Source organism: Musa acuminata, chromosome BXJ2-7 (genome assembly GCF_036884655.1).
Source record: "Musa acuminata AAA Group cultivar baxijiao chromosome BXJ2-7, Cavendish_Baxijiao_AAA, whole genome shotgun sequence".
Classification (NCBI taxonomy): domain Eukaryota; kingdom Viridiplantae; phylum Streptophyta; class Magnoliopsida; order Zingiberales; family Musaceae; genus Musa; species Musa acuminata.
The window spans coordinates 7,600,751-7,627,565 of record NC_088344.1 but is presented as its reverse complement, the minus strand read 5'-3'; the positions used below and the strand labels follow the sequence as shown (position 1 = coordinate 7,627,565).

Sequence of the window (26,815 nt, the reverse complement as noted above, 5' to 3'; positions counted from 1 at the left end):
TATATCTCTTAATATTTAATTATTTATAATTAAAAATACTTGAAATAGTAGTTAGAAGTTAAAAACAAATAAATATTATAATTTAAATTGTGTCGGATTTCGGGCGAATGGGATCCGACCCGATTTCACAACCCTCTCTCTTTAGGCCACGGAACTGGTCCAGGCTTCTGGTGGCCGACGGCTTCTGCGGACGACGGCAGACAAGGCTTTTAGGGCTTCGGCAGACGGGACGACGGTAGGGCTTCTGGTGGCGGACGGCAGACGGCTTGTGCGGGCATCGGCGGACGACGGCAGGCAGGGCTTGTGCGGGCTTCTGCGGACGACGGCAGACAGGGCTTCTGCGGACGGGACGACGGTAGGGCTTCTGGTGGCGGAGAAGTATCATGGATTTGGGCAACCTCATGGCGTCCGATCCAACCCACCACTTCGAATCCGTCCCCTCCTCTAGGTTTGTGACGGTCATGTTCTTGTAGCCAAGCCTTTTTGCGCGTCCTAGATTGGTTTCTAAGCCGTGCTAAAACCCTAAACATTTGCTCCGTGCTGTTTGAAGTATGAACGTTTCCGCTGCGTCAGCTGCTGTTATCTGAGTTCGATTGCTTGTCTTTGTTGTGATAATTAGGCAGGAGCTGACGAGGGCGTGCCTGGAGAAGGGCACGGAACTGGTCCAAGCCATAGCCAACGCTGTTTTCGCCCTTCCGTCGACCGATGACCCTGATGGTCCGATCGTTCGGCTGCCCCCGCCAACTACCACTCTTCCGAGGGAGAAGCATGTATGCTTCGTCGCCCTTTGCTGCTTCTTACGTTTTGATTCTGCTTATATTTTACGTTGTGTGATAAATTACCTTAAGTGGGCATATTCTACTGTTTATGTCATTATTTTGTTTTTTGAAGAATCCGAAGCAAAATACATATTGTTTTCTTTTAAAATATGAATGATAGGCAAATAAAAAACATAAAATCTTTTGGCCCATAAGATTTGGATGATGAGTTATGTAACCTAGATCCAGGAACAACTATTACATATAATGTGGTGTAGCAATAAGCAGGAAGCACCGAAGCAGCTTGATTTTTCTGTTTCCAATCGTGGATAGATGCTGCAGATGCATGGAATGCCGTTATCACATTGATGCTTCACTTTGATTTGTTTCTGATCATTACACAATCGTTAGGATTCAGTGGTTTATTTGTAATGTGTCTCTGAGGCCATATTCTTGGTATTATATCTAGTCTTCCTTCCAAATACTGGTACCTAATGCTAATAAGTTATTCTTGTTTGCCCCTTGCCTTTTGCTTTAGCCTTTAAGTCATTGATTCTTTTAGCACAGCCTAATGATTATGAAGTCTATCGAGCTTAAGAGTTAAGGTATGCTGCTTTGATTTGTTTATTTAAGCTTGTTCCATTGTTCTGAAACTACATGGTAGTCTCTAACGAATAACTACATATAATGGTTGCTGTTATGGATTCATATTCATTTCCTACAAACAGTTGCATGCATCATCTGCAACTCTACAATTTAATTCTAGTGTTGCATATTTATTTGATGACACTGATTCAGCTTTGTTTCTTTACAGCTTCCGAAGCCTAAGCCTCCTACAAAGTGGGAGTTGTTTGCCAAAATGAAAGGTCAATTTAACAGAACCTTTCGTGTTCCAAAGTGGACTGATTGTGCTATGAAAATGTTTTATTTTTCCTTACAGACATGCCACTAATTTCATCTAGTGGGATGTACTCATCTGGCTTGTCAATCGTTCTTGCAGGGATAAACAAGCACAAAAAGGACAAGCGTGTTTTTGATGAACAAACTGGTACTTGGAAGAGACGTCATGGCTATGATCGTGTAAATGATGATAAAGACATACCAATCATCGAGGCCAAACTATCAGATGGTAAGCAAGTTGTTAAGCTAAAATAATGCTGATTAGGAAATGAAAATCTTACCAACTATCATGGGTAGTGTTAATAAGAGTAACCGGTTATGGTCAAGCATACTTAGTATAACTTGTGGATGCATATCATTTGTATTTTGTAGTATTCTATTTTCATTTTTCATACCTAAAGGCTTAAGTTGAATGTTCTAAGGATGCATTACTATGGTATTTTCTATTTAAAACCACATATCATACAACTAGTGCTGGAATTCTTGACCTGATGCATCAGCTTAGTAAAAATATGAGAAAAAGCTAGCCGCTTATGTTTGAGATTTTATGGGTTTGGGTTGTAAACTGGTTGACATTTAACCCAATTTGTTCGAGATTAATCAACCAGAAAATCGATCTGGCTAATAATTCTGGGTCTTGTTAATTAGATATTTAGATTAGACCCTCTAAGGCTGAATCCATGTGTTCTACATTAGATCCTCATCCATGTTTGATGCTAGGATTATGTCTGCGGTTGACACTCCCTATAAAAGTACAGGAAAAGTGCCTACAGTAGTGTTGGGCAACATTTTTTTCTTACTGAAATTTCAAACCATGACCGTGGCACTACTGTGTTTGTTCATCATTTTGCACTTGTGTTGAACAAACTTGCTTCCATTTTCAGGTAATGTGTTTTTGCATCAGTACTGGTTACTTCTCCCTTCAGTTATTAAGTGGTTGAAGCATCATGTACTATGAAAAACCTATTTTTTGGTTAAATCGAAGACAACATATGCTTCATGAATGCATATCTAACTTTCATGAAAAAAGAGAATAATTTAAAAACAAGTATCATGGCTAAAGGGCATATTTGCTGGTGGCCAAGCAGGCAGTTGGGGGTAATTTGGTATGATTACTTCATTTCCTGGTAATCAGAACTGCTCTCATTGCAGAACCAGGAGAAGATCCCTTCAGCAAAAGGAAGGCTGAAAAGAAGCAACGGGTTGAAAAGCAAGAGAAGAACCGGCTGCAGAATTTAAAGCAAGCTGCAAAAGCTGGAGCCTTGCCAAGGTTGTCTTTGTTTTCGGTAAACTTTTGATATATATATATATATATATTTTTACATGCTGTCATTCATTTCTGCACCAAATATGCAAAATACGATACTGAGAAGAGAGGAACATCTAGCTATTGTATCTAATTACCTGTACCTTCATTCTTCCATTGCAGTCATGTTCAGCTTGCTGCCACAGCATTGCCCATCACTGGAACCCTCGGAGAGGCACCAAAGAAAGCTAGCAAGGAAGAGCTCCAGAATGTTGCTGGTATGGCTGCGACAGCAACAGCAAGTGGTGGGAAATTTGACAAAAAATTGCCTGGAGAAAAACCTGCCAAGCATGCCGGGAAGTATCGTAAGGTTGGTACTTGCTTGGTCGTGCTTTCTAGAAAAGTATTGTATGCTAGTGATGTTTGTTGATTGTGTTCCTTTTGTGTAGTTTCTCCCTGTTGTGGAGGGAAAAGGGATGAGCTCACAAGAAAAACAACAAACAGCAAAAATTCTTGACCAGCTGATGTCCAAAAGCTGTCATGGCATGCTCGATGTCAACAAGGCAAGATTTCTTATTTGTACATCCATGTTCAGTTTATTTACTTCTGCCAAGGATCTTTCTTTATGTCATATATATATATATATATATATATATTTATTTATTTGTGGAACAGGCTGTTACAATGTTCAACGTAAAGAAAGAAAAGCAGAGGAAGAAGGAAAAGGAACACAAGACATCTTCTACAGCAAGTAAACTGAAGCCAAAAAAGAAATCCCTGAAGAAATCTTCAAAAAAGAAACATTAGACAGTGGCACTTAATGAAATGCATGAGGAGCGGTAAAATTGTTGGGAGTTATTAAAGAGATACAGATTACTGCCAGTTCAATGTATCAGTGGCGAACGACATCCTTTTCTTGTTTCATTAGATGTCATGGGCAAAATCTATCTTGCTGCCTTATGGCCTTGACCGATTGCATTTGATAACCAATTTTGTAACTTAGATTTGTAGTTGTTCGACTTGGTTGGGAACTTGTAATCGTTATGGTGAATTCATGATGTGGATGTTATTTGTCGATACAAGAAAACATTGAGATACGTTCATTATGTAGACCACAGATACTAGACAGAAAGTAGAGGGTGATGGTCTACTGCATGTATCCTCATCAATGTTGAGATCTTCTTGAAATCACAGGAATCTGGTACATCTTTATCAGCCATTCATGATAAGTGCACTTGTCAATGCAGTCCCCGTCCATCAATTGGATTGGATGATCGAGACACCAGATGTTAATTGGATCCCCAGGGTTTGGAGAGGATCTAAATTATTTGTTTTTTTCCTCTGCAAATTTTGGAGATAAAGATGTCAATTCACTCTGTTCTTGGACAATGATTTATTCTTTTTAGGCCGTAGTCTTATCTTTTTTTTCTCACTAAAAATCAAACAGCTACGTGCTGACAAAACTAGCACCGAAACTTTGACTGCTTTAACATCTCAAAGCATTTGTCGACCTTTAGGATGTGGAAAGAACAAGTTCAACAGGCTAAATAGTTCTTGACATTCCCACTCACTTGACCACTAGGCTACAACAAGCAAACAATTGGAAGCAAAGAATATGTCTTTATGCTTTATATATGGTTGTCAGTAACTATTATTCCTCTCATCGCCTTGCAATATGCCCCACAAACACAACTATGTGGTTGCTAAATTTAATGACACCTTGAAAGATTAAAATTGCATCTCATCATCATTCATCACCCTACCCTGTCATATTCATCACCTACCTCTGTTCTCGATTTCGACGAAAAGACCAATATACCCCTTACCGGTACATTGTAAAGATGGTAACGAATGAAAGATGCGTGACCTACCTTCTAAAGGACAGTTATACCCCTAAATTCACCTCTTATGTAATCTAGATTGCAAGGGCATTCATGGGACAGGGGAAGTTCTCCTTTACTCCCAACAGCGGGACGGACGACGGGAGAGAGGCACAGGAAGGGGTAGCGGCGGCTAATCCCTCTCACCCGTCCCCCTCCTCGCTGTTATAGCGCGAATGGCGAGATCGATCAAATAGGGAGATTATACTGGCTTTGATCTCTCGAAGGCGCGGCTCTTTGGATTATCCTAGTTTGATTCCCCCTGCCCGATTGTTTCGCGTGGATCGTTGAGGTGACGTCGTTCCCCTGGATTTTTGGATTCCTCTGTCACAGTCCGGCTTTCACTTGCTCATCTGATGATCCATATGTTTTTTTGAAAATCGAGTCTTTTTCTGGATTCGATTTGGTTTCGGGGTTTACCACGTTTCCTTCTCTTTTAATCTATGCATTCTGTTCTTCTTCTTGTTCTTGTCGATTCAGGCGGCCCTGCGTAGCGCCGTGTTTCTCTTGTGTCTGTAGAAAACCCAATTTATTTTATTTTCTCTCGCACCTCCGCCTCGTTCTTGCGTGGTTGTAATATCTGTTGGATTCAAAGATATTTATTTCCTGTATTTTATATCTCCCATTTTGTTGAAGCATCTACTTTGCTGCATTCGTCCCCTTGAATTTGTCTTCCGATTTGGTTATCTCAAGTGCCTTTCGAACCCAAGAGTGGTGCATTTGGATGCTGTGGTGCCCTAATCTTACCAAATCCAGGTTTTGCTTGTGATAGGAATGGCGGATAAGAGGCTGCAACCGTTTGAGAAGAAGACTGATGGGTTGTTCCTCCTACCCTTTCCAGAACTAAGCTTTTCATGGAACCTCCATGAGGGATTCTACCCCACTGGTGGCTTGTTTGCGAGTGTTGGGCAGATGGGAGTCGGTTTTGGGGTTTCTCCTAATACTTCTAATCCTACAAATAACAGCGTTAAGGTGTCAGGGACCGATCTCTACATGAAGTATGTGTCGCCGGAGGTTGGGTATCGTGCTCTTGAGACTCCTGCTGCTGATCCTACTGAAACAGTAGCGGAAGCAACTGATGTTGCGGAGGAAGTAGTGGTTAAAAAGGAGAAGAAGAAGGGTGGGTTGAAAATAAGGATTAGGATAGGGAATCCCCACTTTAGAAGGTTGTTCAGTGGAGCAATTGCTGGGGCGGTGTCACGGACTGCGGTTGCACCGTTGGAAACGATCAGGACACATCTTATGGTAGGAAGCAATGGGAACTCGACGACAGAAGTCTTCCAGTCTATAATGAATACTGAGGGGTGGAAAGGGCTGTTCCGTGGAAATTTTGTTAATGTGATCCGTGTTGCACCAAGCAAGGCGATTGAGGTAATTGATCGTGTTGATTTTATATCATATGCATTTCTAGTTTAATGGTGATTTCCATGTCTGTGATATCACACCATTGTTTCCTTACCACTTTCTTTCATAATAACTTTTAGCCTTTTGTTATGGTTGATCAAGATTTATGCTATCAACTTCTTTAATTGTATATCTGATGGCTTTCCAGGAATCTTTGCTAAATTTAGGTCATGGACTGTTAGGTCATGGACTGTTCAAACGAAACATGATACCCAGAAGCCTGGGCTAAAGTAAAAAAAAAAAAAAAACTGAACAAACATGTCAACTAAACTAGTTTGCTCAGTTAAAGTTATGATTCTCCAATTATTTTAGTCCCATCATAGAACCATACTATATAAGAAACATGGATCAAACCACTCATTACCACCGATTCCCATATTGCAAGCAACATAATCCTGGATGCTTCTTTGATCTCGCAACTGATGGATCGCCCCTTTTGCAATCCACCTGCACCGTTTTGCAGTCCACGAGGCAGAAAGCAGTCATGGTGGAACACTTCGAGCTTTCCATTTTGATGGGACTTCAGGGAAATAGGGGAGGTTTGAGCTGAGTTTTGTGCAGATGATAAAGCATTTTTCAGTTCATTTTAGGTGTCATGGCCATTTGGAAATTTGGATGTCTGTTTCCCTTGCTAGGTTTTTGAGTTATTCGACCTTTATTTGAGAAATTTCTTTTTTGGTTTCATTTCAAAATCTCCCTTGTGGATCAACTTTGTGGTCTGGTGTTTATGGTGCGCCTCTCTGCAGTGAACATGATCCTATAAAACTGAACACCAAACTGGTGGAATGGGTTACTCGTTACCTTGCTTTTTGGATTTGGTTGTTTCCATTTCGGGCTTAGAACTTTTTAAACCAAAACATATGGTTCAGTTAAAGAAAATGATGTTTGAATGTCTGAATGACAGTGAATATTCCTCTTTTGAACATTTCATGACATCAAAACTATTGCTTTATGTATATTTTATAGGCTTGTGATGTTGCCTCTGGTATTGTTTGACTCACTGGGCAAATTAGATACATTTTCTCTACTATCATGAAATCCCTTTGATGAATAAACAGAATGTTTTGCCACAATATCTAATCACTCATTCATCATGTAATGCGTACCTGCATTTAGTATGTCTCAACATTTAACTCTTTGATCACATGTATATTACTTTGTAGATTAAAGAAATATTATGTAATTAAAGACCATAAGGTTGTGTTTGTGTTGGTTTTGCCTGCCAGTTTTCACCACATTGTTTTTAGCAGACCGTGCAGAAAATGCACATGATCCATATGAAATGACAATATGATGTTGCATACATTTTCAGTCTCTAGTAATCAATCATCTTGTTTGTACCTTAGCTCCTTAGGAATGCTGGTGGTTTAACATAGTGGGCTGCTACTATATAATCCACATTTCTATTTCTGCAGTTCTTTTGAATGTTGATGGTTCTTCTTGCAGTTGTTTGCCTATGATACAGCTAAGAAGGCTTTGACTCCTAAGGATGGAGAACAACCCAAACTTCCACTTCCCCCCTCACTTGTTGCTGGGGCCGTTGCTGGAGTCAGCTCAACCCTCTGTACGTATCCATTAGAGCTACTCAAAACTCGACTAACCATACAGGTCAGTGAAAACCCCCTGGAATATTAATCTTGCACATATGTTTGTATCTGATTCCTGTTCCTGGTACAGAGAGACGTCTATGACAATCTTTTACATGCTTTATTGAAAATCATACAAGAGGAAGGTCCGTCGGAGCTGTACAGAGGTCTCACTCCGAGTCTTATAGGAGTCGTGCCGTATGCGGCCACCAACTACTTTGCATATGATACCCTCAAGAAACTTTACAAGAAGACCTTCAACACGGACGATATAGGCAACGTTGCCACACTTCTGATTGGTTCAGCAGCTGGAGCCATATCGAGCAGTGCCACTTTCCCACTTGAGGTTGCTCGGAAGCATATGCAAGTCGGAGCTGTCGGTGGTAGGCAGGTGTACAAGAACATGCTACATGCTCTCCTGAGCATACTGGAAAATGAAGGGGTTGGGGGTCTTTACAAAGGGTTGGGCCCAAGTTGCATGAAGTTGGTGCCTGCTGCAGGCATCTCATTCATGTGCTACGAGGCGTGCAAGAAGATCTTGATTGATGAGGAAGATGCATGACTCCAATGCATTCTCATCGTATAGAGTATGGAACCATGCAAAGTGAGATTTCAAGCTGTCTCACTCGGCAAGTTTTCTTTGATTGCAGCTCTTCGGAATCCTAATGCAGCTGCCAGGGACATTTAGATTCTCACATGTAGCTGTTTCTTAATTTCTTCGTGCTTTTTAATGTATTTTATTTTTCCTGAGAACCCATTGGAAGGGTAAATATGATATTTGAAATGTTAAGGTTGATGCTGGAAAATTCTCCCGGAGACAATAAAATTAGATTTCAATGTTAAGGATTTTGAGATTATTGTAGTGTGCTACTGAACAGTAGTTCTTTCTCTTTTGTTCTATACTCCTTAAATAATTTATGTAAGGGTTATAAATTTTCTGCTATCCGCAATAAACACAACCTAAAGATATAAATCCTGCTCTGAAATTAAAAAACGACATGATATTTGGACGGTACGATGAAGTTATATGATATGTGGCAATAATTTTTTGTAAACCTATTATGGTATACTTAAAACATGATAATTAAGATGGAAACCAAGTTGTATCAAATGTCGAACTTTATGAGCTTTTCATTTACGATTATGCCCCAATTGAAATGCTTATAATCCTTTTATAAGCAAAAATATTTTCACAGGTCAGGTATCTCTGTTTCAAGATGCTATCACAGGTCAGAACAATGAATTTGTTGCCATATAGTGGATGAGAGAAACCATCGTTTGCAATGAAAATGGACCTTTAAGTTCAGTTTTGGTTCACAAATTCCATTCCAACAAAAAAACACTACAACCTAGAATCATACACGGAGAGTTGGAGAACAAATAATGCTGCTCTTTGATTCATGGGAATAGCCCATGAAATCACCAAACACCGTCTGCCAATCCGAAAACAAAGCAAGACTTCATTTTAATGCTGCTCACCATCTCCATCACCTCTCTGTGTGGCTGCAGCCATTAATTCATCAAAGTTTTCCGTCTTTCCCAGCAATATCTCAATCTGCGGAAGAGAAGAGGCTCAGGTCAAACACTACTGTATATCATTTTAATCTAATCAAGTCTTTACCCTTGCTTTCTGCAACAGCCGTCCCCTGACCTCATCCTCCACATCAACCATCGATGTCATGATCTCTGAAGGTTTTTTTAACAAAAATAATAGTTAGATAATGTGTGTGGTAGACTTCAAATACATAATCTAACAGGTCAGATAACAATATAAAATCTTACTCTTCTCAACCGCAAGGCCATTGTTTTTAAGAATCTCTGCAATGGTGATCACAGTTGCGATGGCTGTTAAGTCAAAGTAATCGTTATTAAGCCATCCATGGAATATGAAAATTGCTAAAAGTGAATCACTATCGAATTAGAAAGCTCTGCACATGTCTAGGACTAGAGGATTTTCAGGCACAAGCGCAAATCTCAGTGGGGGCAACTCTGCTAAAAGAAGTACTAAAACAGCATATTCCATAATTGTAATGCTGCATTTAGTGTGAAACAGAATAGTTCAATACAACAATCAAGCATATAGAAATGGTTCAAACAAAAGCATGACTGAAGCAAAATGAAGAGGCTTTTAAGCTCCTATAACGGTTCTTGGTCTTATTTTCCTCAATCTGGGGCCTGACACGAAAGCTAATGTCATGAATATTCCAAAAGTTCCTGATGATAGAATGTAAACATGGGGATACAAAGATGAAATTGATTGTTTTATGACTGGAACAGCAAACGCCTAATGCTTTGGGCCTGAATAGATAGTTAAGACCACATAGTTGATATAGACTAGTTGCCTGTTTGTAATAGTCCTCTTATTTGAGATTGCTCACAAAAGTGGATACCACATTGTAGATTTCCTAAATGCAATATAGCTACTACAAAATCTAGTCCATCATCACAACCTCCATGCAGGGCAATTTTTATGAGACATAGCATATGCATTTGACAATATATTCTTACAAGCATGTATGTGCAAGTAGAGCCTCATTTACGGAACATGTCAATGTAAAACAAAAACCAAAATACTTAGTCGTAAAAGCATGATAAATACCATAATAATCTTAGACAAAAATACAAACAACACTGAATAATCTGCACAAGATCATAATATATAAGAATAGTCAAAAGTTTATGCTGCCTGATACAGTGCAAAACTCTCAGCCTCATAGAATACTCAAAAGTTCCATGTATTTACTCAACATAAAATCTGAATAAATTAACTTCACATTCAAACATTACATCAATGTTTGAAATCCTCCTAGATTTTTGGAGACTTTTCGTGATTTCAAAAATTTAAGTCAATCTCCTCATTATATTCCATGAAATTACTTCCTCAAACAAAAGCCAGAAATATAGTTATTGTCTAAAGAGAACAGAAAATTTTTAGAAATCTAAATCTATAAGAAACCAAAACCAACATCCCTCTCCTCATACTGAGATACGCAAGAAAACATAACAGCACTATAATAGTATAGAAGATTGACCATGAGGAAAAAAATTTACAATCCTCTCTCCTGTCACCGTCCCTCTGTTGGGAGCAAAGGAAAACTTCCCTCGCGCGGAATTTGGGTTCGAGCTGGCCGGCCCGTCGACCTCAGGTCAGGAGGCTGGCTCAGCAACCGGTGCGGAGCGGGCCCAGTCAGCCGCCCAGGCGGGGCAGCGTCGCCGAGGAGATTCACCATATTGTTCCACCGCTTGCAGTTGATTCACCATATTGGATATCTAATGCCAAGGCCATTGCATGTTAATATCAGGCCCTTGTATCGGTTCAGGTATTCCTGAAATTTTACAACATATATTGTGATGCCGGAAATGAATGAGAACCAAAACATTGAAATTTGAGACTACACAAGCATATTAAAATTACATGACCCGAACGATGTGTTTCATGGAGATTTGACAATTATAGACTTGACCAAAATATGATTTTAACCTCTCACAAGGAATTAGCAAAGCTAATTTCCATCCTTCTCTATGATAGTTCTGAGTTCTTTATGAAAAAGTTTTAGGACGCCCTCTCCCACTTTTTATTTGTTTATTTATTTTTGGATTAGACTACTTGGAACATTTGGAGAGGAACTGGGAATTGAAATCAACATACCAAAACCTTACAGCAGTATGGTGAGATCAGGCTAACAATCTGCCAATATAAGTTTAATACACTAGTTCTATCCAACTACAAGTTTTGCTGCAAAAGATTTATATCTATAGGCCTCCAAAATGGAAGACCAGATTAAATGGAGACAATATATTGAAAATGGAGACATGCTCTAATTAGCTAAAAGCTATATGCTCAGTTTTGTCCTGCAATCTATTGGGTCACTTCCAACTAATTTGCTAGCAAATGAGGTCAAGCCAGAAAAGTCAGCTTGAATTTAACGTATGTTGCAAAGGTAAGAAGCTACCCATTACACTATTTTAACTTGAAGTTCTTATCTATCTAATTGGGAAAAATTTTGGTGTAACCAAAAATGCCATGCAATATGCATCATCAACATCTAAAACAGGCAAACAAAAAGTGCGCAGATATGCTTACAATAGCATTATAGTCTTCGACTACACAGACTCCCTTCTCATCATACTCTCGCCTTTTGACAGGATCACTTAAAACTGTTAAAATAATGCATTTTGTTCAGAAACAGTGATCAGGCATAATAATGATAAAAATAGTAATGAAGAGAGTGAGATCAATGCTTAGCAGAATGCATTCTGTCCTCAGAATTTTAAATGGCCAGATATTTAGATAGCATCTCTTTGCTAGTTGATCATTCATCAACCTATACTCGATTATTAGCAATTAGTGCAAACGAGATGATTCTTGAGATAAATAACTCCAGTACAAAGAATCGATCTCATGCATGATAGGGAAACTCTGAAAATCATTCAACATGACAAACTGATTGACGAGGCACAATATGTGCGGAGTGTCTATAAGTTAATGCATACTTCATTACCGCCAACAAAGAGAATTCTTTGCATACTTCATGAGTCAACGAAGAGAATTTATTGACTACTTCATCACAGTCAACAAAAAGAAGCAATAGTTACTTATTACATAAAAAAGTAAAAGGGAGTTGATAGCTAAGATTAATTGTGAAACTTAGCTAATAAAATTACAACTACTTAATGCAAATAAATCTGAAAGATGCACAAGAGATGAAGGATGCCATCATTGAACCACAGAAACATTTATTTCCAGATTGAGAATGAATTAGCATTATTTAAATATGATAATAAATGTCATTACTTGAAGGTGTTAGTTAGTTTAGCTGGTAAAGACTTCGACAATTTATTGCAATGTCCTAGATTTATATCCCACCTTTGCCACTTATCCTTTGCCAAAAAAGAAAAAAAAATCATTATTTAAAAGATCTTTAAGATAATACATCGAGAAGAAGTATGTGCTTATAATCTTAGAAAAGTTTCTATTGGTCAGCCCTTACGTCACTAGATCGGGGCACATTTGTCATGTTTATGAATTTTTATAATTTTTTAATCAACGAAGAGGAGAAGCTGTGCATCTAACAAACAGGAAGTGTGAAAGAAAGCGAAATTTTTTAGAGTATTCTGATGGAAAATACTGCAAGAATTCATGGATGTTGCAGAAAAGTGCATCAAATTTAGGTACAGAATTTTGCAACATGCTATCAGCATCAAAGTAATTGAGGTAAACAAAAATCATCATTAATCAATCATAACCTTCCTGGTTGACTCACATGGTGTTGAACTATAAAGGCTAGTCCACTTACAGGAAGATCTAAGTTATTGGTTACAGATTTAAGCTCCTGCAACCAGGAAATGACCTTCAAATTTTCCTAGACCAGAAAAGATGTACTTTCATTGATGGTTGAACACATACCTTTGTATGCCTCGTTAATTTCTTGAAATCTTGAAGTAGCACTTTCCTCCTTTTTCTTATCAGGATGCCATTTCTAGCAAAGAAAAAAAAAGTAAGAAACTTTCTGCTGTAATTAGACAATTCATATATGAATTCACTATTCTCCATGACATCTAAAACGTGTTTCCACAGTAAAAAATAGAGATGCACCAAATAAGCTCTATGACATTGCTACCAAATAAGCTTCATAAAAGAATGCGAAGAAAAAAGATTGTTACCCAAAAGGTTTTACAATCCAGTTCTTTTTTCTTTTTACTTTTAACCAAGGCCAAGAAATGGAATTGTTGACCACTGGGTCTTTATCTAACACAAGGTCATGCTTAAATAACAGAATGCTAAATTTACATGCTCAACGTCCATAGGAAGTTAAAAGATCTATTAGATATTACAAACCAATGCCAGACGAATATAGTTGGAACGGATTATTTCTTCAGTAGCATCATAATCAACTTCCAGTATCTTGTAGTAATCCTAGACATGAAGAAACAACATCAATGTTAGTACAAGAAATTAATAATGGGCATACTTATGTCAATTTATTGAAGACAAAAGCAAGTATTGACAAATAATAGTAATAATACTAAAAGAAACAAAATAAATAAAATAAACATTCGAGAACTTCTTAGCATATAAGACATCCTACAGTAGATACTCCTATTCAAGAATATCACTAATCACAAAAGATTATGATTCACAAGGAACAATGACACAGATAACAAAGTGAAATCAAATTAGAGAAAAATCTTATGGTGCATAAATAAAAATAAACATTTGAAAACTTCTTCGTATATAAGATGTCCTATGGTTGATACACCTATTCTGGCACATCACTAGTCACTTAAAAGATTATAATTGTTTTCTGTACCAAACAAAAAGGTCATAATACTATGGTCTTGCATAGATTCTGATGTGCTGAGCAATAAACAATTAAAAATGCTTGATGAGCAACGTGTACAGATATATACATATATTTAACAATTATGGACATTTAGCCCATGAAATTTACATAATTTATCAAAAATCAAAGATTTCGCCATAAGGGATGGTAACATTTGTACTTGGCTCGTCAGACCAATCCACTCCGACCTCAAAAAGGGGAGCAGGCATAAAAGATTTGTTCAAACTCCAGTCCGGAAAAACTCTTTTGTTTGGTTAAATAGCCAGCATAATTTACATATTGAAATTGGATGTACAAGGTCTAAGTATTACAAGTTTTGAAGCCTATTTACAGTTTCATTTCAATCGACTGGTGACGTATTGCTCCATAACCTGAAGGGGACATTCTTAAGTGTATGCATTTAACAACCTCTCTATTTTCTTTTTCTTCTTCAATCTACCATGATTCAGAAAATTTCTGGTAAAGACCTACAGAAAGTGAAAGCATTCCATGAAAGACTGAAAAAGGGGTACTAGATGTGTCAAAGAAAGATAGATATACTATAGCAGCTTCAGGAAACATCACAGGCTACCTGCGCTAAGGTATCAGTCATGCCAAACAGAATAGGAATTGTGGCCAAAAGTTTAGGGAAAAGAAAAAGGAAATGAAGAAAGAAATCCTCATGAACGATAACTAAAACAGTCACTGGGCATTTTGTGATTCTGAGCATGACCAGAACCTGTTGCAACTTCTCAACTTGAGATATGGATGAGTATTAAATAAAGTTGGGCATATCTTTATCTAAAAAAGGAGTTCAACCAGAACATTGATGAGTAAATATTGGCATAATTTACATTCTACAGCATCAAACAACAAAAATAATAGCAATAGAAACACATTTTGCACTGCCACTGCAGCCCAAACTTGCTAGATTCAAAAGCTACACTTCAATAAGAGCTACCATTCACGGCAGTATATTTCAGATTTGGGGCAAACTACAACAATGGTAATAGAAACACATCTTTTTCCTCCAATTTCATGTATTAAACAATTGCTGAATACGCTACATTTTTTTCATGTATTAAACACATTCAAAAGCTACACTTCAATAAGCCTAAACCGCAATCGATTTCATGTATTAGCACGACTATTCAATAAGAGCTACCATTCACCTGCAGTATATTTCAGATTTGGGGCAAACTAAAATAATGGTAATAGAAACACATTTTTTTTCCTCCAATTTCATGTATTAAACAATCGCCTAATAAGCTACATTTTTTTCATGTATTAAACACATTCAAAAGCTACACTTCATTAAGCCTAAACCGCAATCGATTTCATGTATTAGGACGACTGTTCAATAAGAGCTACCATTCACCGGCAGTATATTTCAGATTTGGGGCAAACTAAAATAATGGTAATAGAAACACATTTTTTTTCCTCCAATTTCACATCATAAACAATCACTGAAGCAAAAACTTCTACTTTTATGGAAAAAAAAATATATCTTTCCCCCAGTGAAGTAGGCAAATGAACCATTTACCTCTAAACAAAACCCTAGAAGATCCCAAATCTCCCAGAAAGTAGCCTAGAACAAACAATATACCAAAAAAAGGGTCCCAAATGTCTATCAACCAAAGAATCGACCACGAGTTAACACGATGGCTTGATTTCTAACCAACAAATCCCATAAATGACAACGGAGGAGGAGGTAGATTTAGAGTCACCTTTGGCTTGGACAGGAGGGAGAAGAAATCGAAATCGACCGGAGATTCTCGCTGCTCCTCTTCCTCCGCTTCTTCTTCTTCTTCTTCTCGGAATTCTTCGTCCCACCACATTCTCTATGGTGGCGTGGCGGAAGGCGAGGAACACGGCCGCGTCGGAGAGGGGAAATTTGGTGACTGCGTGAGCCGAGAGTTAGGCCCACGCACACCAACAACGGCTGCGTCGAGCTTGCCTGTCATGGCCGGGTCAGGGAACACGCTTCCTTCTCACCAAACATGGGGCCTACACACCACTTAGATTGCATGTCTTAGTCAAACCACCAAACACAGACTGGTCTTTCTTCTGCGATTGCAAACTCGTGCTGCATTATTAATGAACAAAAGAGGTTCTTTTTGTAAGGGACATTCCTTTCGCTAAAACACAAAGCTTATTTCTGTGGTTTATCGGCATAAATTATTGAGACGTAAGTAACATTTTTAATGCATTCACTGCTTTTAATGCATTCTCTTCCATTGACGTCACTTCTTTTCTTGTTTGACCATTTCTTTATGGTCCTGTAGAACGAATCTGTATTACACGCTTTTGCATGACATCATAAAACATAGGAACACACACAAATTTGTAGTATTCGTATGGAGCTGTAAATAATACTTGGAATAATCTGTCCAATTTGTCGTCGTCATCATCAGAGCCGTTCATGGAAGTAACTGTGGCGTATCGGTCGGGCGTTTGAGACCAGCGAGTGGCGGTCAGACGTCCTTGAGCAGCTTGCGCACCTGCTCGAGCGTGACGAAGAGGACGACGGTGAAGGGGCCTTGACGGGACACGGTGGGCACGAAACCCTTGTACAGCGCCATTGGTCCCTCCGCCCGCACCGTCTTGAGGGCGCAGTCCACCGCCCCGGCGTAGGGCGCCGCCGCCCCTTTATCCACCTTCATGTTCATCACCCGTGTCTTCACGACGTCCACAGGGTTCGACGCCGCCGACGCCACCAGCCCCGCCGCGAAGCTTGCCGCCACGTGTGTCCCCAGCCCGTCGGCCCCTGCCCCGCGCCGCCGAAGGATCGCTTCCTTCGCCTGGTCGTACGTCGCCAGCTGCGACGCTGTCACGATCATCGCCCGGTTCACCGTCAGCGACGACCCCCGCCACAGGCTCCCCACTCCTTCCTGCCGGACCATCCGCCCGATGGCGTCGAGCACGCTCCGGTAGTTCCGGCGTTCCGCTGGTGGGAGCCGCCCATCGGCCTGCATCCGGACCATGGCCACGTCGGCGGGGTTGCCGACCGCGGCGCCGATGCCCCCGGCGATGAGGCCAGCGGCAACCTTGCGGTGGAGCGGGATGGACCCGCCGTCACCGGGCGCGGACCAGCGCTTCTTCAGCATGTCGTAGAGGCCCATGCGCGTGGTGGAGTAGAGGGTCTGTCGGAGGAGGGTGGCCGAGACCCCGGAGAAGAGCCCCGCGGGACCCTCAGCACGGAGGATCTGCGCGCCCACCGCGATCGGGCCGGGGCGCCGTGGCGGGGTCAGGGCAGGATGATGGTGGCGGAGGGTGGTCATGCCGGTGGCCCCGTGAAGAGCGACAGCGGGACGAAGGGCGGAGACGGAGGGGCTGATGGCCTCGCCTTGGAGCTGCATGCGGACCTTTATGAGGTCGAGAGGATGGGTGGAGCATCCGGCGACGATCGAGGCGATGCCTCCTTCAAGGAATCCTTTGAGGCCCATCTCTTGTTATGTGGGGGAAAATTACACCAACCAAAGAATAATTCTCAAGGTGGCTCCTTTAGGCGAAAAGGGTCGACAAAATCCCAAATTTAGGCAGAATCGAAGGGAAGGAAAGCAAGCTCCTTCGGCTCGATGTGGCAGGGGAAGGGAATTCTACGACTACAACAACAACTATTACCAGTTGGAGTTGGGGTTCATCTCACTGGAGACAAGGAGATGGGAGTGGAGGGCGAAAGCTACGGAAGAGGAGTGCGGGACGCTGGGCCGCTGACATACGCTGCGGTCAAGTGCGAGTTGGAGGCGAGGCGGTGGGAGGGTTATTTATAGCATTGGCAGAGCGCTCCCAATACCACAGGAGAATAGGAGAGGACGCCGAAGGAAACAACGGTGGGGAAACGACCGGTGACGAGAGTGAGAAGGGTTCTTCTTAATTAAAGCCCGGCCTACGATTTTGGAATATTTGTCCCTGTTGACATTCATGGAGGTCCGATCAAGGCCGTGTAGCAAGGATCGAACGGTCGTCCATGCGACGCCGTAGCCCTCCACCCACCATCGGTGGTGGCGCGACGGGTTCGTCGCCACCCCAGTCCACACGTATTTTCCATGGCGTAATTTGCCGTTCCTTCCCGACAACGTTGGGGATGCCGCCTTCGCACTGACCGTCCGCCCTTCGCGCGAACGGCCGTTGCCTCGGCTATTTGGTGGGGCCCGGAAGTCCGATCGTCACCACCTCGGATGGCGGGCGGAACTTTTCTTTTCGCACAGGGCGTACGCCGACCATCTCACCTACGCGATTTTTCATTGGAAATCCTCGTGGGCTCCACGAAAAGGGCATCAGTACAGCCAACAAGATTAGCAGGTTATCCGTACTCGTAGGAGGAACTAGTAATAGTGGTGCTACTTGGAGATAGCAGCGAGACTGCTTCCGAGTCTTCAGTACGTGGTTTACGTGTGAGGAACGGATTACGAGGCATGTCAGTGACGGCGCGACCGTAGGAACACGGTAAGGCCGGGGAGCTCTCGGAGCACCGGAAGAGGTGGGAAGCCCGTATGGACTTCGAAACGTGGAACTCGGCTGGTTGACTTTGACCGTTGTAAACGATGTGATACTTGATTATTTAACCATTTAATCTTTATGTATTTATTATTATTGTACATCCAAAATCTGCTGCTGGTAATATATTAATGGATGTCTCAATAACACCGACAAACCGTAAGCTAATATAGGTCACTTGCAGCGTGTTTAGTTCTATATAAAACAATATTGTTAATTTAATTAATTTTTAAATATATTAATAATTCTATAAGAGAGTTATACTTATTTTTTTATGAATTAAATTATTTATTATATATCTTTTCTAATAACTATACACGTGAACTTCTTTTATCATAATTATTATGATCGAGTCGGCACTAAGAAGAGGGTGAACTAGTGAGTACGTAAAAATTACGTCGAGTTAGGAATCTTTGAACGATAAAATTGTATAAAAAAGAATTTAACTTTAAAAACGTTCATAAGAGTGTACAGCTAAAGTAATTTAGGTAAATAGTAAACAGAAATGTAAACTAATTTATAGTGGTTCGATCATCGTGACGTACATCCACTCCCGATTCCTCCTCCGTTGAGGTCATTGACATCCACTATCGATCTTTCTTCAATGGGCGAAGACCAACTACCCGCTTACAACACTTTCTCTTTTTCAGAGATAATCTTTACATGTCACTCTTTTACGAGTAATCTCTCACGCACCTCTCTTAGGACTAACTCTAAGCACTATGAAGAGGGAACTCAAAGTTTTAACAAGGTGTACTTAATTTTTTCTTCAAAAATTCTTACTTCGTGCTGCCTAGATTTATTATTCATAGCATCCACCCCTTAGATTTTAATGTCTAACAAATATATTATTCCTAATTATGCTCGCACATAGTTATGGTCACGAGTGATGGGTGGCTTGTCAACACAAGCTTTTGGGTTTTTGGGATTTGCACACATGCTTTTGCACTTTCATTCATGTGACCTCACCCAAGTCTCCCTCCCCTGTTGGGTTTCTGGGATTTGCCGCTTAGGTGTCAAGTAGCCGAGTCAACTCGCGGGTGATTCTGTGGTCGATGGACCATTAGGTTCATTTTTGTGCAGTGTTTGTTATTAATGTCGCGATCTGTACCGTAGGATCGTAGGGACAAGCGATTCTACGGTCCAAATCAAAGCTACGAGCTGACCCCATTGTGGACTCGGATGCATACCGAGGCACGAGTCAAGATCGAGTTTCCCGAGTCGACTCGAGTTTACTAGCTATAAATTACAGAGTCGTCGAAAACGATGGATTCCTTAAAGTCCGACCCGAACGGCGAGCCCTAGCAAAGCAAGCCAAGTCCCCCGCCGCCGACGAGATCCGTCAATCCGGTCATTGCCCACCGCCTTCCGGTGCTCTTGACTGGCCTTTAACGTCCAACGGCCTCCCTTGGTTATTCTTAAGTCTCTGCTGTCGTCTCTGCCTCCGTTGCCGTTGCCCCCGTCGAGATCCGGCCGTTGAAGCCCAGCCGCCTCCCTCTGGTACGATCTTCTCATTGCTTCTCCCCTTCGACCACGACTCTCTCCTTTTTCTGGGATGGCCTCCCTCCGCCATCTAACTGCAGACTCCTTTCTCATCCTCACTTACCGCCCCTTCGTTTGAGGGGCGATGGTCGCTGTGAGCAATCGACCATCTGTCGCGTAAAATTGGCATTTTTATTACGTTGATCATTCTTTTTCTGTATATTTGATGTTGTATGTGTTCAATTTTTGTGAATATTAAGGTTTGCCCTTTTGTTCAATTGTTCTGTGGAACGAGGGTCAAGACCCTGCTTTTGCGTTAGTTTATAGGCTTTGAGAGGGTCTCATGGTTATAGTTAGTGAAATAACCCCAAGAAACTGCCAAACAGCCTTCAAGAGACATTTCTTGAATGATGTTACTGGTAATGGAGTATAAGCAAAATATTTTGGGGTGGCTTCTTATAAATGTTGGTGAGTTAAGTTGTTTCTGTCGTCTGTCTATCATAGGGATTATGTTTGATAAAGGCACGAGAGGACGGAGATTGGTAGTGCCCAACAATGAGTATGCTCGCACAAAGTTTCATGTATCAATTAATATACGTGTTTTAATGTGAAGATATTTAGTGGGTGATGAAGCACATCGTTAGGCAACCAGTGGGCCTTGTTTTATCCTTTGGGGTAACCCTAAAATATTCTTTGAGGAGAGGAGGTTTGGAGACTTTTATTAGCTTTCCAACTCTTTAACTAATGTGGCCTCATCAGTCCCCCCAGTTGAGAGACAAGGGTTTACCGGCCCTACACTTGGCGACATCTAATGTAGCACATCATTAGGATATGATGAACCCTTGAGGTATTGCCCATACACAAGGTGAAATTCAAAAGGCACCTCGAAGACAAGAAACTTAAGAGGCTCCTGTAAGGCCTTGTCTCTTTAGCTCGGTGGAACAATATGGTGAATCAACTGCAAGCGGTGGAACAATACTGGAGAAGATAGAGACTTATCATGTGATTTCTCCTCGGTGGAACAATACTGGAGAAGATAGAGACTTATCATTCGATTTGGTTTCGGGGTTTACCACGTTTCTTTCTCTTTTAATCTATGCATTCTGTTCTTCTTCTTGTTCTTGTCGATTCAGGCAGCCCTGCGTAGCGCCGTGTTTCTCTTGTGTCTGTAGAAAACCTAATTTGTTTTATTTTCTCTCGCACCTCCGCCTCGTTCTTGCGTGGTTGTAATATCTGTTGGATTCAAAGATATTTATTTCCTGTATTTTCTATCTCCGATTTTGTTAAAGCATCTACTTCTCTGCATTCGTCCCCTTGAATTTTTCTTCCGATTTGGTTATCTCAAGTGCCTTAGGAACCCAAGAGTGGTGCATTTGGATGCTTATATTGATCATTTATAATGTTCTTTTGTTAATTCTCTGATAAGATCTCATGAATCATCTTATAAATTCCTTTGTGGTATTGGCATTCATCAAAATCTTGCATCAACTGTCTTATTCTTGTATTTAATTGTAGCTACACAACTGAAGTTGTTGCGGATTGGGGTGTTAAGATATATTTGAATTAAACTATTATAGGGCTGATCTGAATTGAATCTGTTTCTGGTTTGGTTACTTGGTTCAATTAAAGTAAGGTAGGTTTGATCTGGAACCATTTCAATTAAAGTTCAATTGTTTATAACTTTAAAAATATTTTTTTTAAATTTGATTTATTTTACTTGTTTGATTTACTAAAATAATTGAAGTATATCTCTTAATATTTAATTATTTATAATTAAAAATACTTGAAATAGTAGTTAGAAATTAAAAACAAATAAATATTGTAATTTACATTCTGTCGGATTTCGAGCGAATGGGATTTACCCGGATCCGACTTGATTTCGCAGTCCTAATATGCACGCCTCTCTTTTTCTGCGACCGCGAAGTCCTAATATCTTTTGAGAGACAGGGCTTCTGTAGACGACGGCAGAGCTTCTGGTGGTGGAGAAGTATCATGGATTTGGGCAACCTCATGGCGTTCGATCCTACCCACCACTTTGAATCCGTCCCCTCCTCTAGGTTTGTGACGGTCATCCTTCGCTCCGGTACTTGTAGCCAAGCCTTTTTGCGAATTGCGTCCTGGATTAGTTTCTAAGCCACGCTAAAACCCTAAACTTTTGCTCCGTGCTGTTTGAAGTATGAACGTTTCCGTTGCATCTGTTGCTGTTATCTGAGTTCGATTACTTGTCTTTGTTGTGATGATTAGGCAGGAGCTGACGAGGGCGTGCCTGGAGAAGGGCACGGAACTGGTCCAAGCCATAGCCAATGCTGTTTTCGCCCTTCCGTCGACCGATGACCGTGATGGTCCCATCGTTCGGCTGCCCCCGCCAACTACCGCGCTTCCGAGGGAGAAGCATGTATGCTTCGTCACCCTTTGCTGCTTCTTGCGTTTTCATTCTGCTTATATTTTGCGTTGTGTGATGGATTTCCTAAAGTGGGCATGTTTATGTCATTATTTTTTTTTTTTGAAGAATCCGAAGCAAAATACATATTGTTTTCTTTTAAAATATGAATGATAGGCAAATAAAAAACATAAAATATTTTGGCCCATAAGATTTGGATGATGAGTTATGTAACCTAGATCCAGGAACAACTATTTCATATAATGTGGTGTAGCAATAATCAGGAAGCACCGAAGCAGCTTGATTTTTCTGTTTCCAATTGTGGATAGATGCTGCAGATGCATGGAATGCCGTTATCACATTATTGCTTCACTTTGATTTGTTTCTGATCATTACACAATCGTTAGGATTCAGTGGTTTATTTGTAATGTGTCTCTGAGGCCATATTCTTGGTATCATATCTAGTCTTCCTTCCAAACACTGGTACCTAATGCTAATAAGTTATTCTTGTTTGCCCCTTGCCTTTTGCTTTAGCCTTTAAGTCATTGATTCTTTTAGCACAGCCTAATGATTATGAAGTCTATCGAGCTTAAGAGTTAAGGCATGCTGCTTTGATTTGTTTATTTAAACTTGTTCCATTGTTCTGAAACTACATGGTAGTCTCTAACAAATAACTACATATAATGGTTGCTGTTGTGGATTCATATTCATTTCCTACAAACAGTTCCATGCATCATCTGCAAATCTACAATTTAATTCTAGTGTTGCATATTTATTTGATGACACTGATTCAGCTTTGTTTCTTTACAGCTTCCGAAGCCTAAGCCTCCTACAAAGTGGGAGTTGTTTGCCAAAATGAAAGGTCAATTTAACAGAACCTTTCATGTTCCAAAGTGGACTGATTGTGCTATCAAATTGTTTTATTTTCCCTTACAGACATGCCACTAATTTCATCTAGTGGGATGTACTCATCTGGCTTGTCAATCGTTCTTGCAGGGATAAAGAAGCACAAAAAGGACAAGCGTGTTTTTGATGAACAAACTGGTACTTGGAAGAGACGTCATGGCTATGATCGTGTAAATGATGATAAAGACATACCAATCATCGAAGCCAAACTATCAGATGGTAATGGTTTGCCTTACATGGATCTTGTCACAACTGGTTTTTTCTTTGTAGAATCTCTAGTTGCAAAGAGATTAGTCTTTTTGGGTAAATTGACTCTAGTGAGATCTCATACAAACTTTTACTTGTCTAAATCATACGAAAGGAGAACATTTGCTCCGTAGTGATGGAAGCTTTGAAATGGCATCCAATGCTCTAATAGTGAACAACATGCTGGCAGTTGAGGTATCATCCAGCACATGTGCATTATGCAGCCATATATGAAGGCCTACACAGTTCAAAATACGGTGAATAATTTATAACCAAGTACAAAGAAGTGCATAGACAACGAAGTTTAAATTGCGAGTGGATAAAAATTAAATATGGTTTAATTAAGAACACATGCGATGATATTTTTATCCTCATTTATGTATGTGGGTAAAATTATTTTTCCATGGACTTCATTTTATAGGATTCAAATTGTAAATAGTAGAAAAATAATAGAGGATGAAACGTAGAGCACATATGCAGTAGTATTTAAATGCTCGTGGATAGCCTACAACTGCTTAGGTATTGTAGCTCTATAAGTAGCATATATCATAAGTGTCTGCACAGGTATTTGTCATTGCATATGCAGCCTCTTGTTTGGCATATGCTGTAAAAACCATTTCTCTGGGCCACCTAGACTAACAATGATGACTATTTATGCATATGTACCTGACTTCTTTTTGTAGGTGTAATTACCAATAGTTCAGAAGTCATATACAAGCAAGTTGTTAAGTTAGAATAATGCTGATTAGGAAATGAAACTCTTACCAACTATCGTGGGTATTGTTAATAAGAGTAACCGGTTATGGTAAAGCATACTTCGGATAATAAGCAAGTTGTTAAGTTAAAATAATGCTGATTAGGAAATGAAAATCGTACCAACTATCATGGGTAATGTTAAAAAGAGTAACCGGTTATGGTCAAGCATACTTAGTATAACTTGTGGATGCATATCATTTGTGGTAATATTTTTTTCATTTTTCAGACCTAAAGGCTTAAGTTGAATGTTCTAAGGATGCATTACTTTGGTATTTTCTATTTAAAACCACATATCATACAACTAGTGCTGGATTTCTTGACCTGATGCATCAGCTTGGTAAAAATATGAGAAAAATCTAGCCACTTATGCTTGAGATTTTATGGGTTTGGGTTGTAAACTGGTTGACATTTAACCCAATTTGTTCGAGAATAATCAACCAGAAAATTGATCTGGCTAATAATTCTGGGTTGTGTTAATTATACTCTGTCCATGTCAAGCGATCTTGAATGAGCCAAATTATGTAAAACTATTTGGTTCTTTAGGCTCTTCGTAGGTTGAAAGTTTAGCTTGAGGTATAGGTTTAAAATAGAAAGCCTATATATTAGATTGCCATAGCGGCATGTTTAAATATTGAAAATGTATCTTTAAATAATTTGGTCACTGACTTGTATCTCGTAGTCCTGTTCTAGATTAGACCCTTTGAGGCTGAATCCATGTGTTTTATATTAGATCCGCATCCATGTTTAATGCTCGGATCATGTCTGCAGTTGACACTCCCTATAAAAGTCCAGGAAATGTGCCTACAGGAGTGTCGGGCAACATTTTTTTCTTACTGAAATTTCAAACCATGACCGTGACACTACTGTGTTTGGTCATCATTTTGCACTTGTGTTGAACAAACTTGCTTCCATTTTCAGGTAGTTTGTTTTTGCATCAGTACTGGTTACTTCTCCCTTCAGTTATTAAGTGGTTGAAGCATCATGTAGTATGAAAAACCTATTTTTTGGTTAAATCGGCCAAGCAGGAAGTTGGGGGTAATTTGGTATGATTACTTCATTTCCTGGTAATCAGAACTTCTCACATTGCAGAACCAGGAGAAGATCCCTTCAGCAAAAGGAAGGCTGAAAAGAAGCAACGGGTTGAAAAGCAAGAGAAGAACCGGCTGCAGAATTTAAAGCAAGCTGCAAAAGCTGGAGCCTTGCCAAGGTTGTCTTTGTTTTCGGTAAACTTTTGATTTTTTTTTTTACAAGCTGTCATTCATTTCTGCACCAAATATGCAAAATAATATACTGAGAAGAGACGAACATCTAGCTATTGTATCTATTTACCTGTACCTTCATTCTTCCATTGCAGTCATGTTCAGCTTGCTGCCACAGCATTGCCCATCACAGGAACCCATGGAGAGGCACCAAAGAAAGCTAGCAAAGAAGAGCTCCAGAATGTTGCTGGTATGGCAGCGACAGCAACAGCAAGTGGTGGGAAATTTGACAAAAAATTGCCTGGAGAAAAACCTGCCAAGCATGCCGGGAAGTATCGTAAGGTTGGTACTTGCTCGGTCGTCTTTCTTGCTTGGTCGTTCTTTCTAGAAAAGTATTGTATGCTAGTGATGTTTGTTGATTGTGTTCCTTTTGTGTAGTTTCTCCCTGTTGTGGAGGGAAAAGGGATGGGCTCACAAGAAAAACAACAAACAGCAAAAATTCTTGACCAGCTGATGAACAAAAGCTCTCATGGCATGCTCGATGTCAACAAGGCAAGATTTCTTATTTGTACATCCATGTTCAGTTTATTTACTTCTGCCAAGGATCTTTCTTTATGTCATATATATATATATTTGTGAAACAGGCTGTTACAATGTTCAACGTAAAGAAAGAAAAGCAGAGGAAGATGGAAAAGGAACACAAGACATCTTCAGCAGCAAGTAAACTGAAGCCAAAAAAGAAATCCCTTAAGAAATCTTCAAAAAAGAAACATTAGACAATGGCACTTTGAAATGCATGAGGAGCAGTAAAATTGTTGGGAGTTATTAAAGAGATACAGATTACTGCGAGTTCAATGCATCAGTGGCGAATGACATCCTTTTCTTGTTTCATTAGATATCATGGACAAAATCTATCTTGCTGCCTTGTGGCCTTGACCGATTGCATTTGATAATCAATTTTGTAACTTAGATTTGTAGTTGTTCGACTTGGTTGGGAACTTGTAATCGTTATGATGAATTCATGATGTGGATGTTATTTTCCGATACAAGAAAACATTGAGATATGTTCATTATAGCAGGTTCAGTAGACCGCAGATACTAGATAGATCCTCATCACTGTTGAGTTCCTCTTGAATTCACAGGAATCAGGTACATCTTTATCGGTCATTTATGATAAGTGCACTTGTCACCGTCCATCAATTGGATTGGATGATCGAGACACCAGATGTTAATTGGATCCCCGAGAGGA

At 40.1% G+C, this 26,815-nt stretch overlaps 5 protein-coding genes across 7 annotated transcripts; 3 read left to right on the top strand and 2 right to left on the bottom strand.

Annotated features, from left to right (window-relative positions):
* The first annotated feature begins 236 nt into the window (after positions 1 to 236).
* Positions 237 to 3,962, top strand: LOC103991295 (ribosome biogenesis regulatory protein homolog). Its single transcript, XM_065116739.1, has 8 exons — positions 237 to 448; positions 620 to 770; positions 1,573 to 1,624; positions 1,759 to 1,887; positions 2,811 to 2,928; positions 3,088 to 3,274; positions 3,354 to 3,467; positions 3,580 to 3,962. The coding sequence occupies exons 1-8, from the start codon at positions 384 to 386 to the stop codon at positions 3,709 to 3,711; spliced, it is 948 nt and encodes a 315-aa protein (XP_064972811.1). The 5' UTR covers positions 237 to 383; the 3' UTR covers positions 3,712 to 3,962.
* An 888-nt stretch (positions 3,963 to 4,850) lies between these two features.
* Positions 4,851 to 8,617, top strand: LOC135616960 (adenine nucleotide transporter BT1, chloroplastic/mitochondrial-like). Its single transcript, XM_065116738.1, has 4 exons — positions 4,851 to 5,076; positions 5,557 to 6,155; positions 7,635 to 7,796; positions 7,866 to 8,617. Exons 2-4 carry the CDS (start codon positions 5,559 to 5,561, stop codon positions 8,334 to 8,336), a joined length of 1,230 nt encoding a protein of 409 aa, XP_064972810.1. The 5' UTR covers positions 4,851 to 5,076; positions 5,557 to 5,558; the 3' UTR covers positions 8,337 to 8,617.
* Positions 8,618 to 9,051: 434 nt separating this feature from the next.
* LOC135616959 (uncharacterized) lies at positions 9,052 to 15,964 on the bottom strand. 3 transcript variants are annotated; one of them, XM_065116736.1, is made up of 8 exons: positions 15,825 to 15,964; positions 13,614 to 13,691; positions 13,182 to 13,254; positions 11,859 to 11,932; positions 10,807 to 11,100; positions 9,557 to 9,619; positions 9,396 to 9,460; positions 9,052 to 9,329 (listed from the first exon to the last, which is right to left on the bottom strand). In XM_065116736.1, the coding sequence occupies exons 1-5, from the start codon at positions 15,933 to 15,935 to the stop codon at positions 11,029 to 11,031; spliced, it is 408 nt and encodes a 135-aa protein (XP_064972808.1). In that variant the 5' UTR covers positions 15,936 to 15,964; the 3' UTR covers positions 9,052 to 9,329; positions 9,396 to 9,460; positions 9,557 to 9,619; positions 10,807 to 11,028. The 3 variants fall into 3 exon arrangements, with proteins under 3 accessions (XP_064972808.1, XP_064972809.1, XP_064972807.1); XM_065116737.1 differs by having other exon boundaries at positions 10,826 to 11,100; XM_065116735.1 differs by having other exon boundaries at positions 9,557 to 11,100.
* Positions 15,824 to 17,847, bottom strand: LOC135616958 (mitochondrial uncoupling protein 5-like). The gene has a single exon (XM_065116733.1). It carries the CDS (start codon positions 17,541 to 17,543, stop codon positions 16,572 to 16,574), a length of 972 nt encoding a protein of 323 aa, XP_064972805.1. The 5' UTR covers positions 17,544 to 17,847; the 3' UTR covers positions 15,824 to 16,571.
* Positions 17,848 to 19,860: 2,013 nt separating this feature from the next.
* Positions 19,861 to 26,639, top strand: LOC135616957 (ribosome biogenesis regulatory protein homolog). The gene is made up of 9 exons (XM_065116732.1): positions 19,861 to 20,097; positions 22,027 to 22,136; positions 22,324 to 22,474; positions 23,270 to 23,321; positions 23,456 to 23,584; positions 25,457 to 25,574; positions 25,722 to 25,908; positions 26,005 to 26,118; positions 26,211 to 26,639. Exons 2-9 carry the CDS (start codon positions 22,072 to 22,074, stop codon positions 26,340 to 26,342), a joined length of 948 nt encoding a protein of 315 aa, XP_064972804.1. The 5' UTR covers positions 19,861 to 20,097; positions 22,027 to 22,071; the 3' UTR covers positions 26,343 to 26,639.
* The last annotated feature ends 176 nt before the right edge of the window (positions 26,640 to 26,815 follow it).